We start from the raw sequence: 16,811 nt of genomic DNA on the forward strand, positions 1-16,811 counted from the left end.
AGAACAGGGCTTTGTGTAATCACGTCCATAGATATGCTGGGGATGCCGCCTGGCTTAACAGTAGTTTGGCTAGAACGGATCCCTCTGCCTGCAGGGAGAGACACGCTGCGAGCAGGGCAGCAGCCTCGGCTGTGATCCCCAGGTATGCGGCAGGCTGGCTGGACAGGTAAGTTCCTTACACAGAGTTTTTCAGACTTATTTGTGATTAGTTCTGTAAATATACTGAATATAGAATATATTGACATTAAGTATTTCAAAAATGTAATTTTGTATACATAGGCATATGTTGTTTAATTTTGCCTAATTTTCATGTTTTATTAGTTTTCTATAAGGTTATTATTGAGGTCATTTTTCCAAAAATTAGAGCCAACCTAGCAAAACCAATACCATATTTGGAATCTGTGCATCAAACGTAACATAAAATGACTTTAATCTGTTTGGCAAGAAAATGTTTGTTGACCAGTTTAGTTAATGTATTTGAAAGAGATCCTGATAGTCTTTGTGAATCACACTCAATGTTTGTTTTGGATTTATCATGCATATTTGATTCCATAAGAAATTATCCAAAACTGGTAATTTTTGTCTTTAATTTATATGGGGTGGGGGGTATACATAAGATCTGGAGATGTGCTAAGCTGTATAGACAATAGGAGGAAGTTATGTGCATGTTACCTATGTTATTTCTTAATCCATCCTGTTTTTTTGGTATTTTTGAAAATTCTACCAATATATTTTTCTCATTGGTAATCTATTAGCATTTTTTTGGTAAGGGCAGAATTTCATCAGTAGCTCCAGTGGGTAATGTTTGGGTTGCAATAGTTAACCAGACTGTGTATTTTGAATAAAAATTCACTTTAATGCACTATATGGCGTATACCATATGACATATATGATGTATAACAAACTTTTGCAGTTTGAGATATTACAGTTGTAACAAAATTTACAAGAGGATACAGCACCATCTGTTGGTAGGTAACAATAATGCACAAAAGATTATTTAAAAGCAAATGACGCATCATAACTTTAATAAAAGTATAAAATACTTTAAGAGGACGGAAGATATTCAGACTGAGCCCATGTGATTAATTTTTTTCACTTTTAAATATATGTTTAAAAAATAACATGGGTGAATTTTTTTACATTATTATTTAGGTATTTAGGTCAGTATTTAAACAATACTGTTTTATTTTGAGTACTGATCCTTTATCTATCAACCTGACTAATTTGTATATGGAATTGCAAGAGCCTAACACTTAGTAACATTTAGATTTTTACACATTTTACACATTTTTAGCTGCATTACAAAAAGACAATACACTTGTAATAATGGGGTTTGTTTTTCGAATCGTATGCATGTCTATTTGGCAAGATTTATTGTTTATTTTGAAGATTTAGCATTTACTATTGTGACTGTAGTGTTTATTTAAAAACTGTCCAATAGGTGGCAGAATGAGTCTTCTTTTTAATATTCATCGAAATTAGCAACACAAAGGGCAATAGAACTTACAAACTACCCTTTGGAACCTGTCATTGCACTTCTTAGCACTCACAAAATAATGGCACTTTGTGTATCTATATATATATATATATATATATATATATATATATGTGTATATACATGCTTTCAATCAGAATTTGCAGCGGTCAGATTGTAATAGTGTATTCAGATATAACTTTTAAAAAAGTGCCACATTCCAATTGCCATTGACATTATATCCACTGTAGACCAAAATAGGCACTAAAGTAAAACAAAACTTAACTTTTATTTCTACAACTAAAGTAGTAACATTTTAAAGCATAGCTCATTTGTAGTGATATTTTAAAAAAATAAATCATAAGTACATAATGTTATACAAATATGATGTTTTCACATAGTCTCACAGAAATAGGATATTTGCGCCGCATTTCGCGAATAAATCTGCTTGTTCTGGAAACAATGTTTAGACCTTTTGATATGATAAGTCACAAATTATATTTACAAAAAATGAGTAATAACAATGTTTTTGCTGTAATAAATTGTCTGGCAACACTTACTTAGTTGAAACTATCAGAAACCACTCAAGGTGGATACCTCCTCCTTATAAATCATGTGCGAATTCACAGAGGGAGCAGACAGTGCGGCAAGACACAGGTCCACGATTATCATAAACTTTGTGAGCAGGTGCACCTATACCATTTATGTTTTTTACTGATCAATTTTAGATTATAAGAATTTTATTTGTCTATTGTATATAAGATAAAATGTATTTAAAATGTATTAAATTATTATTAATAGTTTTCTTTATGGGAACATATAGTCTGTATCTATATCCCCCCTTCAGTGTGTTCCTATCCAAAAGAACAATATACTATTAAGTAATAAGCATCTCAAATGCTATTAGTGTGTCCAAACTTGTTATTATTACATTCATTCAACATTACATTCAATATGCATACTTGATATTCGGATTTTTACAAGTTGGCTATTGCTTTCCTTCTTTATCAATAAGGCTGGGTTTGTACTGTGGTCAGTACAAGGATCAATGTATGACTTTTCCTCCAAAGCCCTATAGGTACTAGGCTCCAAACAAGTAAGAAAAATCTCCTTACCTTAAACCTGTGTCTAGTCCAGCTGCCGCTCTGGTTCCTAAAAAAGCTGCACCAAAGGATGGGGCGTCCCACGTGTTTTTGAGTCCCGGCCCATCAATACGAGATGATGTAGGTACGGGACCACGCCCGTCTTTACTTGGTGGTAATGATAGTAACCCATAGAAGTGGTTATATAAGTTCTTAGGTTATCAGTTGCCTGATATTTGATCATTCCATGTATTACTTTTTTTGTTAATGACATAGATAGGGCTACGTTTCATTTTATTGTATGGGTGTCATTTTATTGTATGGGGTATGTATGTATTGTATGGATCATTAAGCTTTTGAAGAACATCCCCTGGGGGAAATCTGATTATTGCTGCATGAATGAAACAGATTTTAATGGCCAGCTCCGACTGGTTCAACATGGCCGACAAGTTCTTGCCCTACATTCAACCTTCCAATAGAATGTTTTGTGATTGGCTCATTGACTCATTGCAGAAGGGATATATCCCTGACAGCTGAGGCTCCAAAATTGAGATCTGCCTTTTTTGAGTTCAGTGGGGCTCAAAATATTAACTCTTTTAATATTAACATTTTTTATGATGTTTTTCAATAAAAATTTAGTGGCAAGTACAAACATACAAACATGCATTTTTGGAAACATTATTTTATTTGAAAAAAAAATGTTTCTCTATAAAAAGCCTCAGAAGTGTGCTCATTCATACAATCTTTTCATTCTCGGAACTTGCTAAACAGACCATACAGAAAAGAGATATTGAACTGAAGAAGCTAATTTACCAGAACTTAGATATTACAAAGAATCAAATGTTTCTACCACTACCACACTCAATAAATTTAAACTGAAACATGTAATTAATCTACCTTTAAAATATCACACCCACTAGCCACAGATCAGGAATTAAAGGCCAACTTATAGTTGAATGATCTGAAAGCTGTAATGAACTAGGTTTTCAAGCTTTTGGATTTCTTTTTGGATTTTCAAGCTTTTTTGATTTCTAAATCATCATGCATATGACCTGTAATAGGAATAACCTATTTGCTCTAATGCATATACTTTTTTACTAGTTTTGGTGAAAACCTTAGACACGTATTGATTTATTCAGCAAAGCAGCACAAACAAGCAAAGTTGAGGAACATATATTAGTGCAAAAACTCATAGCAACAAATTTGTGAGTGGGTTATAGTAGTGTACCGGATTTTGTAATTGTTTTACTAAATAAGCACAACTCTGTCAATATGTAAGACCCGTCCTATCTTTTCCCTTGCAATTGAGCAGCCAGGACCTCCTTGGCTTTTTGAAGAGCGGTTTCAGATGGAACCTGTAAATCGGGCAATAACCCTCTGCCTTCCCAGGTTGTAGCAGGGTCTTCGGTGGCGGATCGAGATGTGGGGATGGTGAGGTACAGATTAGTATCATCCACATGGTAGGTCTGGGGAGGATGACACCCTCCATTCGTCTTTTCTCCAATCACATATGCCCGTCCTAATCTCTTCATGATGTAAACAAATTCTTCAGCAGCACCCTCTGTCACTGAACTGGTTATTATGACAAGAGGCTTTTTGGTCCCAAATGTTGTACCTGCGCAAGATGTACAGAGAAATTTGCATTTGTGATAAAAAGATAAGAAGATTCACCTATTTGTGTTTTACTGCAATTTTAGCAACATGTTTAATTTCCTTTTCTTTCATATTAAAATTTGTGAAAATATGTTGTACATGCGTATGTATCATGTGTATTATGCTTGTAAGTATTTCTCAGATTCGTAGCAGTGTCTGCTACTTGGTTGATAATGAGCTCTTGATCTGTAATCAGCTCTATTCCTTTTTTTTACTCTATTCCAAATATCCTGCTTTATGGCAAATCATTTTATTATAAATTAGAACTTTATTTATGCGTACATCAGAGTACATAACAAGTAAATCAGTATTCATGCAAGGCATATAATTATATCCATAGCTAGGAACCTTAGTCTGGTATTTCCAGAATTTGAACCCAGTTTTACCTGCCATCTTGTTGCCCTTGTAGGTGGGGTACCTGGAACTGGTGAATATGTCTGTCACTATTACTGGTAAATATGTCTATTGTTGGCTTATACACTATACATATATATTTTGGAGAAGGGCCAATCATAAGAGAAACTTTAAAGTACTTGTTTGGTACCCTGGTGCCAGCAGTGTTGTGAAAGGGTGTCCCATGGCATGGCTGGAAAGGTCATAGGTGACTGAGACATTTTATGTATTAGGCTTCAAGAAAGTAAGAGTTCTATCAGACATAAAGGTTTTGGAAAAGCCATTATTAGGAGCCCTGTAGCTGATGAGGAAAAAGTTGGGAGGGGTCTTTTTCCACCCTGTCCATGCCTAGATCTTAAATCTGCATGTTGATAGAAGCTCACTGGTTTCCCGGTGCTAAAAGATTAGAAAGCTACAAGAGGATTTTGTGCTTGGGAGTTGCCATATTTGTTTTGCACAAAAAAACTTTGCTTTCTGCTAGTACTTTGTAAACACTATGGGCTTGTTTTATCAAAGCACTACAAGACTGAAGAATATAGACTATCATGGGAGTACCTGAGTGATTCAGCAAACCTTTCATAAATCAGGCCCTATTGCTACACCTTATCCACTCTTTAATATCCTGATTAATGGAAACCTGAACCTGAACATATGGTTAATGCGGCCGCTGGCAACATTCTCTTCTGGAGATACTAGTTTCTTAGCCAGCAATTCTGACTCAATAAAAAATATAACTTTGCTCTATCTGTTTATGCTTGTATCTTTCAGGATGACTTTTGTATTTGCAAATTAAATGCATTGAAAATTGTGTATATCTATATTTAGTAAAATAATAAATATATGTCCCTGGTTTCATTCCTTTATGAATAATTGACCCAGAATAGGCATGCAGAACAGGAATTTTAGAGCTCTCAGTATGCATACATATTCCTGGTTAGTGAGTCAGAAAGTACAAGGCATTAAATTATCATGAGACTCAAAAAGTTGGCATTTTCAGAAATTAGCAGGGGTAGTGTGCTCTGTACATTTTTATGTACCTATTTATATGTGTATTTATATTACACATTAGGCACTCCTTACAATTAGGTATTTCTTACATTTTGATTTAATTTTTTTTTTTGCAAATTTAAACTTAATATTAGTAAACTCTGCAATCAGAATATAATGTGTTTACCTAGCAGAACAGACATGTCAATTAAAATACTGCAAGTAAGTATGACAGAATATTAGCAAATGGGACTTAATTGGGTAACATTCTAATGAACAACAAAGGAAAAAGGGATGTTATTTCTAATATGGATGTCATCAGAACCTTTACGTGTGTTTATGTAACACAAATTTTAATCATTTTCTGCACTGAAAACATCGGCTACTAGTATCTCATAATAAGTGTATATCTATCCCAGTTGGGGCACTGACAGCAATACAAGCAATACAAGATTCTAACCTTTCTTCTTTACTTTCTTTTTTTATCATCAGAAAACATTTGTCTTTACATTCACTATAGGGTTACAAATTCTGCATCATACCTGCAAGCTGAGGTAAGGTCCATACGTCTGTAATGGCATTGGCAGTCCGGCTGTAGACTTTATCAAGGAGAACAGGAGTCCCTTCATCAAAGAAGTAGGAGCAGAGTGCTGGAATAGAGTTTGTAGGACCTCCTATGTTAAATCTATAAGCAAGAAAAAGTTAATTGACTTTCTTTCTAAAGTCATTTTAACTAATTTTATGGTAGAGTATATTGAGATCTGTGATCACCAGATTCCTGGTATTTCCATTCAAGGCTGTATTTTTCACATACTTCCAATTCTATATCTGGTGTCATGCATACTTGATTACAATGATAATGTCATGAAGAGTGTGGCACAAAATTGTAAAGGGTGGTTGTAAAGTCCTTGAAAAATTTATATTATATTCAAACAGATGCATTTTTTATCCAAAAAGGGTAGGGATGGGGGATTATATTGACCACCATTGTAAGAGGTATTTTTCTCTACTGACCACTGCTCTAAAGATCATTTTTCCACTGATCATCAATATATTAAAAACAAAAAAACTGACCAACTATGTATAGGTTCCGTTTTTCTAGAGTTCCACAGTTTTAGGGTTCTTTCTCCTGTTGACCACCAATCTAAAGAAACCCTTCAGCACTGACCACAGATGTAAATAGGACACTTTACTAACCACTGACAAAGGGAGGCATTGTTTTACTGGTTATCACCACAAATAGGCATTTATCCACTAACCACAATGTAAAGGAACACTACAGTACTGTTCATATTTTCTTTTTGATCATGGATATTATTATATTTAATTTCATCATTATTTATGAAAATATTTAGTAATTATTTTGTTATTTAGAGTAGCCAATGGTGTGAAATACATTAGTATCCATTATCTAGTTTTATTATCTAGTTCTACTTTATTGGGCAAAAGTCAAGAATGACTTTGTCTGCACTCAGCTGATTACCTTGCTGTTATTACATGATAATATATAGAACTTTCCCAGGTTCTCCTATCCCCCTTACACAAAATAAATAGGATGCCAGTCCCAGCAATACCATTTTACCACTTGGAAAATTAGATTCTGACCACATATATATATATATATATATATATATATATGACCAACTATGATCACTACAAAGAACAATAGGGCAGTCTTTGCGTCTGGAGGAAAAGAAGTTTAAGCTCCAGATAAGGAAGGGATTCTTCACTGTAAGGTCTGTAAAAATGTGGAATCGGCTCCCTCAGGAAGTAGTTTCAGCAACTACTATAGATTGCTTTAAGAAAATGCTGGATGTTTTTCTAAAAGCACGGAATATAACTGGGTATTAAGGCTTTAAAGTAAAAATTGTTGATCCAGGGAATATCTGGTTACATCATGGAATCAGGAGGGAATTTTTTTCCCCTGTTGAAGCAAATTGTACCAGGGTTTTTTTGCCGTCCTCTGGACCAAATATGTCTTATAGGGTTTTATATCTGGGATATGTTTATTTCCCTAGTGGTTGAACTTGATGAACTTAGGTCTTTTTTCAACATGACCTACTATGTTATTATATATATATATATATATATATATATATATATATATACAGTATTGTGGATAAAATCTGTAGTTTTTCTGCAGTTCGTTTTTACTATTATTATTTTTATCTGTAGCTTTTGTTTTAGTAAAGCAGCTGCAATCTGGTCAGAAAAATGTTTGAATCCTGGGTGAAAGTTTTATAAATCTTCTGTGATTGTCCCACTTACCTGCGCATACAGTCAATTCTGACTCTGGGCGTGCCTGCGCTAGCAAGCTTTATCAGCTTCGCCAGCCAATCAGGAAATAGCCTCTTAATCATCCCTGGCTATTTAGTAAGCTCACACACTGGATGTTTGTGCCACGTGTCATTTTACACTGTTCAAGTGTTCCTGTCTGTCTGTGGATATCCCTGTGTCACCTGTGCCTCCTGTTGCTTTCTGTGTTTCCTGTATTCCCTGTGCCTGCAGTGGCCCCTGTGTCACCAGTTTCTCCTGAATTCCTGGCAATTGACCCCTGGCGTGTGACCTGACCTCTCTTTCTTGCTGCCTGCCTCGACCTCCGCCTTCCTTAACTATCCTTCTGCTTTGTTAAATTAAGTACCGTGTTTTGCCCACCTTGGTGGGCAAACCTGGCAGTAACCAGCGGTGCAACATCCTCACCATCAGAGGCTCTGGAGAAACCTGGTTACTGCTTAGACTCTGCGCTTTGGCCCTTCTCAGTGCTCACATCAATTCCATGCAAGCTGTAGCGTCCCCTAGTGGTCCTGTCTCTCCGTGCATGACAGTGATATTTATAAACCCTTTGTGTTTCCACATTTCTACATGAGGTATTACAAACAAACATTGGAAATGAATTTTTCCTGATATGTTTTTAAGGAAACCAGTCATAGGAGCAATCTATGGACTGTTTTCCTACTGGTCCAACTAGGGTTTTCAAAATGTAATTGACCACATCACCACATTGCTACTCTAATGATGATTTTTTTCAATATTTTCTATACAAAATGAATATGCTCATTTAAAATATGTATAGTATCAACAAAAATTCAAATGCACCACAATGGCCTATGGGCATGGTATGAAATGATTAGACACATAGCATGGCCTTTTGCAAGATCTGCCTGCTCACAATTTTGGTTTTTAAAGTTTAGTTCTTTGAGTCTGGCTTAAATTTTTGGATGAACGCAATAGAGTTTTTTTTCCAAACCTGTGCAACTATTTCTCTGCTCACCGCATGTCGATAATTAAGGCATCAGTGTTAACAATCTTCTTCCACACATGTTCCACAAGAAGATTTGACACTTGTTTCAGGAGTTCACAGTCAGCAAACATATCAAATCTCATGTAACCAATATTATTTTCATATACATCCGTGTGGAAGGAAAACTTGATAAGGTCTTCAAACATATCAGGAGATGGGATCTGAAAAAAAGGAAAAACTTCTAAAAGATCAAAAAGAATCCCACAATAATTACTTCAATATACTTCTTTGTCAATGAGCACCATTATATTCCACTTGGACTATTTCGCATTAGGATCACATTGCACAAGGAAGAGCAGGAAGTTAGCTCTAAAATGAGGCAAATGGCAATTGGGGCACTGCTGCATCTGTCACCTGGCCTCCAAAAGACTTGATTAGGATTTGGTGCTATTCACTGTTCTCCTTGCTCTGACATGAGGAATCTAAGTCCTGCCTCTACCAAGATGGCTGCCTCCATATATATCTACAGTGCAGAACAAGGTGAGTTGGAAATGGGGAAACAATCAGCGGCAGAAAGACTAAGGACAATCATGGTGATCGGTATTTTACCCTCTACCTGCTTTATTTTCATCCTTCAGTTCAATTTTTTCCTTTTCAATTTCTTTTTAAGCAAAAAATGTACAAACCAAAATCAGCCAACCACTAATGAGTTTTGCTATTTTGTCTAAAGTGCCCTTGCAATTGTCCTTATGGTAAGAGGACGGGGCCATTTTTAAAGGTTAAACATATCTGCAGAGGAGAGCATGCAGCTCTAAGCTCAAGATTTTGACTGTATTTAAAAAAATAAAAACATCAGCAATGATAACCCCCTTTATTCCTTTCCTTCCGAGAAGTGTACTGGTAAAATAGCCTGCAATCCCTTAACTAGTTCTATTCCAATGAAGTACAAAATGGAGTACAAAAAGTAAAGGAATCAATTGGGATTTATTATTTATCCGTTATTGCTAAGTGATAGGATATGATTTACAGCCCATTGTATTCATTATTACACAATGTACTCAGGACTGTATATAAAGGAACACATAAATGAGTTGTTAAGCACTTATAGGGCATCAGGAAAAGAGAACAAGTAGAGAATAAGTATTCCCTTAAATTTACCACTAGTTAGGCTCATTCTCACAATTTGTTTTGGTAACTAAAGTCACTGAGACCAAATTCAGCAGTTTACAGATGTCACCAGAACAGGAGTTTGAGGGTAAATCATCAAATGGGTCACTTGTTCTGTTTTCAAACTCTCATTTTGTATTTTTTCTCTCATTGCCTGATTTGCCTGCAGGACCAAAGGTGAGAAGAAATATCACGACTAGGGAACAAATGGCAAGAATATAATGGTAAAGATCTTAACCCATATTTGTTCTACTTAAAATGAGAAACTTTAAAATAACTATATGCTATCGACAATATAAGAACTAAGAAAAAAAGGAACATAAACACAAAAATCAAAGCATTAATTCATTTGTTTTCTTTTCAGCACGTCAAGAAAGAGAACCTGTTATTTTGGAACAACCACTATGCTGCAAACAAGGTATAGAAAAAAAGGTCTCCGCCTTGGTTAACAGTTGTGTAGCAGCGCGACTACAAATCTGATGTTCTCTCGTCCTGTGTATGTAAGATGAGATGAGAGAAGAATAGGTGATTTTTGTGAAATGTTTGCAAAAAATGTTTGCAACAATTGGCCTAATCTTCCCCATGCAGTGAATTTACATTGCTGGCTTTGTGAGTTAATTTCAGAGCCTTTAAACATGGTACTGTCACCAACTTTGCTTGGGGGGTCAAGGGGACCTGTGGTAAAATCTCCAAAAAGAGAAAATGTAAAAGGACATGGTTATTCAAATAATAATACTGTTACCAAAAGTATAGTGGGGTCAGGAGGACCTATATGAAAATGTCCCAATCAAAAGCAATTAAAAAGCATGTCATTTTTCCATAAATTGAAAGCAGAAGTGGTTAATTTTTTCACTTGTTCCCACAAGACACCCTACTTTCCTAGACATTCTGGAGACATATCATGTAAACATTATTTTTTATTACCTGCATTGGTACAACCCCTGGTATGCGATCCTTTGAGTTTTCAGGTATGTAGACTGCTTTGAGGTGAACATCTCCTGACAGAGTCTTAAGATCGTTGTTGAGTTTTTCCGCCAGTTCCATTTCAGACTTTATTGTTCCGTAGTCCTTTTTGTCCACCATGGAAAGAAGTTTTGAAGCCACTTCTGCTCCTTTATCTTCAAAGGCATAGTTATCAGCCACTAGTTTTCCAGCAGTCTGGATAATGAATGGAACTTTAGAGCGCAAGGTAATTATGTGTTGAGCAACATTCATGGCCTCATTAGCTTGAATGACTACATGAGGTTCTACCCCTGATACACTCCACACTTTGCCAGTCACAGAGCTAATCACCACTTGATTAGGAATTGAGGCATAAAGCTGACTTTCCCCAACTTTGTATATACCAACAGACAATGACACCCCACTTGTGGGCTCACCAATAATAGTGGCTCGGTTGAGATCCTTCATTGACCTTGTGAAAGCTTCAGCTGCTGAACCAGTCATGTGGCTTGTGAGTACATAAATGTCTTTAGAAGAACCATACCTTTGGCCAGCTACTTCTGGAAGTGTCCAAATTTCTGTACCAGTGGAGGTGCTGCGGTCATAAACAGTGTAAAGGTGTTGTAGTGGCTCAGGATCAAAAAAATATGAACAAAAAATGGGTATGGCAGTAGAATAACCACCAGTGTTGTATCTCATGTCAATAATTAGGGTACTGGTGTCAACCAACTTATTCCAGACAAGACTAACTAGTTGGGGTCCAATAGCTTTTATTATTTCTGCATCAGCCATCATGTCAAATCTCAGATATCCTACATTTCCTGGCAAAACCTCAATCTTGAATAAAGCATCAATAATGTAGGTAAGTTCTTCTGGTGAAGGGATTTTTGGAGGTTTATCTTCCAAGACTTCTGGTTCTATGTCACTGTAAAATACATGAAGTCGATGGTCTCCAGAGATTTCCTGAATGTCTGAAGTAAGTTGAGAAGCCAATGATTCTAGATCCACGACAGATCTGTATCCACCCTCAGACCACTTACTCTGAAGGGCATTACTGACTTTTTTAGCTACTTCTGGAATGGCATAATGGACCTCTAAGAGCAGTCCAGTGCCTTCTACCAAAACAGATACTTTCGGGTGAAAAATTATTATTTCCTTGGCTTTTTCCAAGGCTTCTTCGGCTAGAACAATAGCATCTGGAACTACTCCCCCTCCAAGCCAACACTCACCATTATTATCTATAAAGTTGATCACAGGTACTGTGACAGTCAACTGTGTGTCTTGAAGTTTTAATGACCGTGAGTGCATTAGGGTCCCAGATGTGATTTCCCCAATGATTGTGGCTCTGCTCAATGATTGCATAAGATAGGCAAATTCTTCTGCAGCTGTAGCAGTTCTGTGACTGGTAAGTACATAGACCCCTCTTTTAGCACCATATCGTTTTCCTATAAGATCAGGTAAACTATAAAACTCCTTTGTAGAGTTTGATAGTCGGTCATACATGGTAAAGAGACGGACCCTGGACTCTGGCTCATGAAAATAAGACAAAAGTAAGGGAACGGCCGTAGAAGGACCACCAGTATTATAACGCAAGTCTATAATGAGGTTTTCTGTGCTTGTGATTGGATCCCAAACTTTGTCAACAATGTAAGGTCCTAATTTGCCAAGAACAGTGATATCAGCAAACTCATCAAATCGTAAGTACCCTATATTCCCAGGGAGAATATTCACTTGAAAAACACTGTTGACTAAAGCTTGAAGAATATTTTCATCTTCTGGTAAGTTCTGTGCAGATGGGAATGCTTCTGGCAGCACTGGAGTATCAGATTTGCCCCTTACAATTAGTCTGGGGTCCTCTGTCACAGACTGAAGTTCATAATTCAACTTTACTGCAAGATCTTCTTCAGAAATGACTGAGACATAGTCAAGGTTTGAAAGATGCTTTACCAATGTTGGTATGCGTTCAAAGAATGCATACAGGTTTCCTAAGATGTCACTGAGCTGATGTAGCACACTTGGAATTTTGGAACGAACATGCAAGATGGCTAAAGCTTTATTGAGTGCATCCTCTGAATTCACAACAACACAAGGAAAAACACCAGCTACTTCCCAACTCTGTCCAGTCAGTGGACTTATTGATCGGGATACAGGAACAGTAATGTAAAAATCTGATTGTCCAATTCTAATTTTCTGTATGTCTAAAGATCCACCTGCTGTTCTTTCTCCAACAATTATTGCCCTGTTCATGTGTTTAAGAATGTAGGCAGCATCCTCTGCAACACCTTTGGTAAACCTACTTGTTAATACTATCACATCTTTGTCTTTGCTGTATCGCTCACCTATCAAAGCCGGGAGTGTCCTTAACACTGTGGTGGTGTTGGTAGGGCGGTTGTATATGGAGTCAATGTGGACTACAGGTTGATCTTCAGTCAAGTAGGACACGACAAATGGAATGCCAGAAATCTTACCCTGAGTACTGTGCCTCAGATCTAAAATCAGAGCAGAACTTGGCATAAGTTTGCCCCATATGTTCTTCACAAGAGAGGGACCAATTTGTTGAACAACATCTTGGCCAATTATATAGTCAATACGAAGATAGCCAATGTTTCCAGGTAGAACCTCATACTTAATGGAATGATCCACAAGAAACTGCAGCTGTTCAGTTGTTAGGATGGTTTCTGTCTCTTCCTTCACGATGACAGATGGTTCATAAGATACTATCAGACGAGGATCATTGAGTGAACTTTGTACCCCAGCTGTGAAAACACTAGCTAAGGTTAATGGATCAGAAACATGAAGAATCTCACCACTCTTAATTGCCTGCTCTATGGTCTCTTGCATTCCCACCAGGTTCTCAGGAAAGCAGTAATTGTCCAGGAGTACTTTGGCCAAATCCAGCACCAAGGATGGTTGAAAAACAGGGTTAGAACAGCCATTATAAAAGAGTAGTAGAAAGACCAAAGTCGGGTAGCAGTTATGCATGTTGTTTCTGAGCAGCTGAATTTCTTCTGTCCACTGCTCCTGAAAATGAAGAATTAAATGCAGGGCACGGAACAGACAATTCTCTTTTATCTCTGCTAAACCTTTAATCACATTAATGAAACTATAATCATCAGCTCAAGGATATTTCTGGGAAAACACCAGACTGCCCATACTGTGAGCATCTGTTCCCATTATTTGTTTTAACTACAATTTTTGGAATGATTAGTCCACAAACTTATTAGGTTTGCAGCTTCATTTATATATAACTAGCAATAGGGTGACATGTAAAAAACAGTAATATTACTCCATAGAAGCCAGGGTTTCTTATACACTGCACTGACCATGACCAAAAAGCTTGCAACAGCTGTGGGTAATTTTAAATAAATTGTTCTATAATATTAGGATACATCTGTACAATTTAAGAGCTATTGGGGCAAAAGGAATTTTATGTTTGACTCCACCCTGAAATGAAACATCTTATCTTTCAGATATCTAACAGAATGAAACTGTGATTAAAAAAATGGAAATACCTCAAGAAGCTCTGCTGTGTAATATGTATATAATGGAAACCATTTTTAGAGGTATAAAGAAAACTAAAATGATTTTACCCTTTTGAATAGAGTAGGAAACAGCCAAAATGATTTTTTAATACTTTTTGTGTCCTTGCTGTGGAGATAAACCTTTTAAAAGTGATGGACAAATTTTACAGCTTTGACAACCAACGGGTGGTGAACAGACATTTTCTATCCTATTTTACACATTCTGTTAAAATGTACCCAAAACATGTAATAAAAGAGCCATCCTAGTCAATATGATTTATACGTAATTGCAGAGCCCATGATCTCATTTTAGGGAGATTTCCTCAATTCCTATTCCTGTTCCTGAAACAGTTGGTAAACTGGATTTTCTCATATAAGCATACATTTATAAAAAGCTTAAGTCTTTAGGTGAATTTTAATATGGTTTCTTTTGATGACTAACAGGGCTGCCTATAAAGACATTTTTAATTGGTAAAGAAATAGGGCAGTTCACATCAATCCGGTTAGCATATCCTTATACGTTATTACTTTTTTAAGTGTAAAAACTATTACTGATACTTGGCAGTATACTATTCTAGACAAAATATCAGCTGTTGGAAAATCTTTCTCCCCACAAAAAATCCACCCAGATAAGTTTATTTTATATGAACCAACTTGTAATAGAACATTACACCTAATAAAAAAAAATCCTTTTTTGCCTTAGGAGCTGTAATTGTTACCCATGTGATTCAGTGGTTGAAGACTATAGCATAAAGGTATATAAATGTATCCTGGTACAGGTAATAAAGTCTTTAAATGTACCTGCTTTGTCTTAGAATTTTCTATTTGCTTTATTTTTGTATCAGTAAGTAGGCATAAAAGTGCACTGCAAATATAAATATATACTTGAATGTTTGAAGCTACTAATCATGTTTAATTCAAGTAATTAGGATTTGCTTGCTTTATCCTGATGTTACCTGAGGTCACAGCTGACACCATTGCTCCTGCCCAATAGAATTAAGACTTGGGTTAACGCAGAGTATGAACTTTTCAACTTGTCAACACACAAAGCTGATCAGTTATGTCCAGTAATCCTGTCTTCAGATCTGCTGAAAATTCATGGGTTTTGTGTGCACATGCAGAAAAAGAAAGGGAGTGCATTAGGCAAATATTATTCCATATATTCAATGTGTATTCCTAAACACATAAAATGTATTCATTTTTACAGAATAGCAAAACAAGAATCTAATTTCTGGATCAGAGAGAAGTGCAAAACTGTGAATTACAATCAACTCCCTGGCTGCCATCCAACTTTAAAGAAAACTCTCATGCTGCCTACACAATTTCCTGTTTTTCTCTAATAAATGTTATAACAGATAAGTCCAAGAAAAGTCTTGGGGAACTTTTTTAAAACGTCTCCTTTAACATAAAATAGCTAACAATTGAAAAAATAAATCTGTATTAACAATGTCCTTCAATAATGACCACTGTACAAATATATGGAGGATACAGAAATCTTTTTTCTTTTAAATTTTCTGTTTATTCAAGTTTCCAGAATAAACAAAGGCACATTTTAGGAAGTGTACACATAACAGCCTACTACATACCAATGTTTGTCCCTGGTCCTCATTGTAAACATTGCTTGCAGTATTGTGCTTATAAATAATGACTTGTGTGAGGTGTTTAACAGCAGGCCCATAAAACACTATGTCAGATTGTATCAACCAGTCACATATACTTAAGTTCTGTGTTAAACCATAGAACTTTTTGAATCTTTAGTCATGTATTAAATATTTTATGCAAAATAAAGAACGTGCAGAGGTACTTCAGTCATTTGTTTCAATTTTAGGGCACCCACTTTTATTCGTAAATACCAAGGTTTTTCCCTCAGGGTTGTCACCCACAGTATGTCATGAAAAACACAACATTTTTCCTCCTGGCTCACTTTGTGTGTCCCTCAAATTTAGGAGACCTTCTCCCATCTCACAAGCTGCACTCAGACAGGTGCTTTTTTTATCAATGGCCAGGTGCTTCAGAGCCAGCCTCAATATCTGGCCTGGAAAAAGGATGAAGTGCCCGACCCACCCATTCCTTCCAGGACACTCCGGGCCTGGATCCCAAATAATAAGTTGTAAATCTACAGGACAACATTTATTTATAATAACACTTTATTAGATATACTAGCTAGTACTGGGTTGGAACCCCTTTGCTCCTCATAGCATCATGCAGTTGCTACCGATTTGTTGGCTGCACATCTATGAAGTGAATTACTGGATTAGGATCCGGTAACTGTGAAGGTCATTAGAATTCAGTAAATTAATTGCCATGTTTAGGAAACCAGGAAGATGATTTGAGCTTTGTGACATTATCCT

The 16,811-nt window shown here is 36.3% G+C and overlaps 1 protein-coding gene across 1 annotated transcript; it reads right to left on the reverse strand.

The window, feature by feature from the left end:
• Positions 1 to 3,583: 3,583 nt before the first annotated feature.
• On the reverse strand, positions 3,584 to 13,982 carry RBP3 (retinol binding protein 3). The gene is made up of 4 exons (XM_072423999.1): positions 10,922 to 13,982; positions 8,861 to 9,051; positions 6,132 to 6,274; positions 3,584 to 4,171 (listed from the first exon to the last, which is right to left on the reverse strand). The coding sequence occupies exons 1-4, from the start codon at positions 13,919 to 13,921 to the stop codon at positions 3,843 to 3,845; spliced, it is 3,663 nt and encodes a 1,220-aa protein (XP_072280100.1). The 5' UTR covers positions 13,922 to 13,982; the 3' UTR covers positions 3,584 to 3,842.
• Positions 13,983 to 16,811: the final 2,829 nt, after the last annotated feature.

The sequence above is a fragment of the Pyxicephalus adspersus genome, chromosome 10, assembly GCF_032062135.1.
Source record: "Pyxicephalus adspersus chromosome 10, UCB_Pads_2.0, whole genome shotgun sequence".
In the NCBI taxonomy this organism is placed as follows: domain Eukaryota; kingdom Metazoa; phylum Chordata; class Amphibia; order Anura; family Pyxicephalidae; genus Pyxicephalus; species Pyxicephalus adspersus.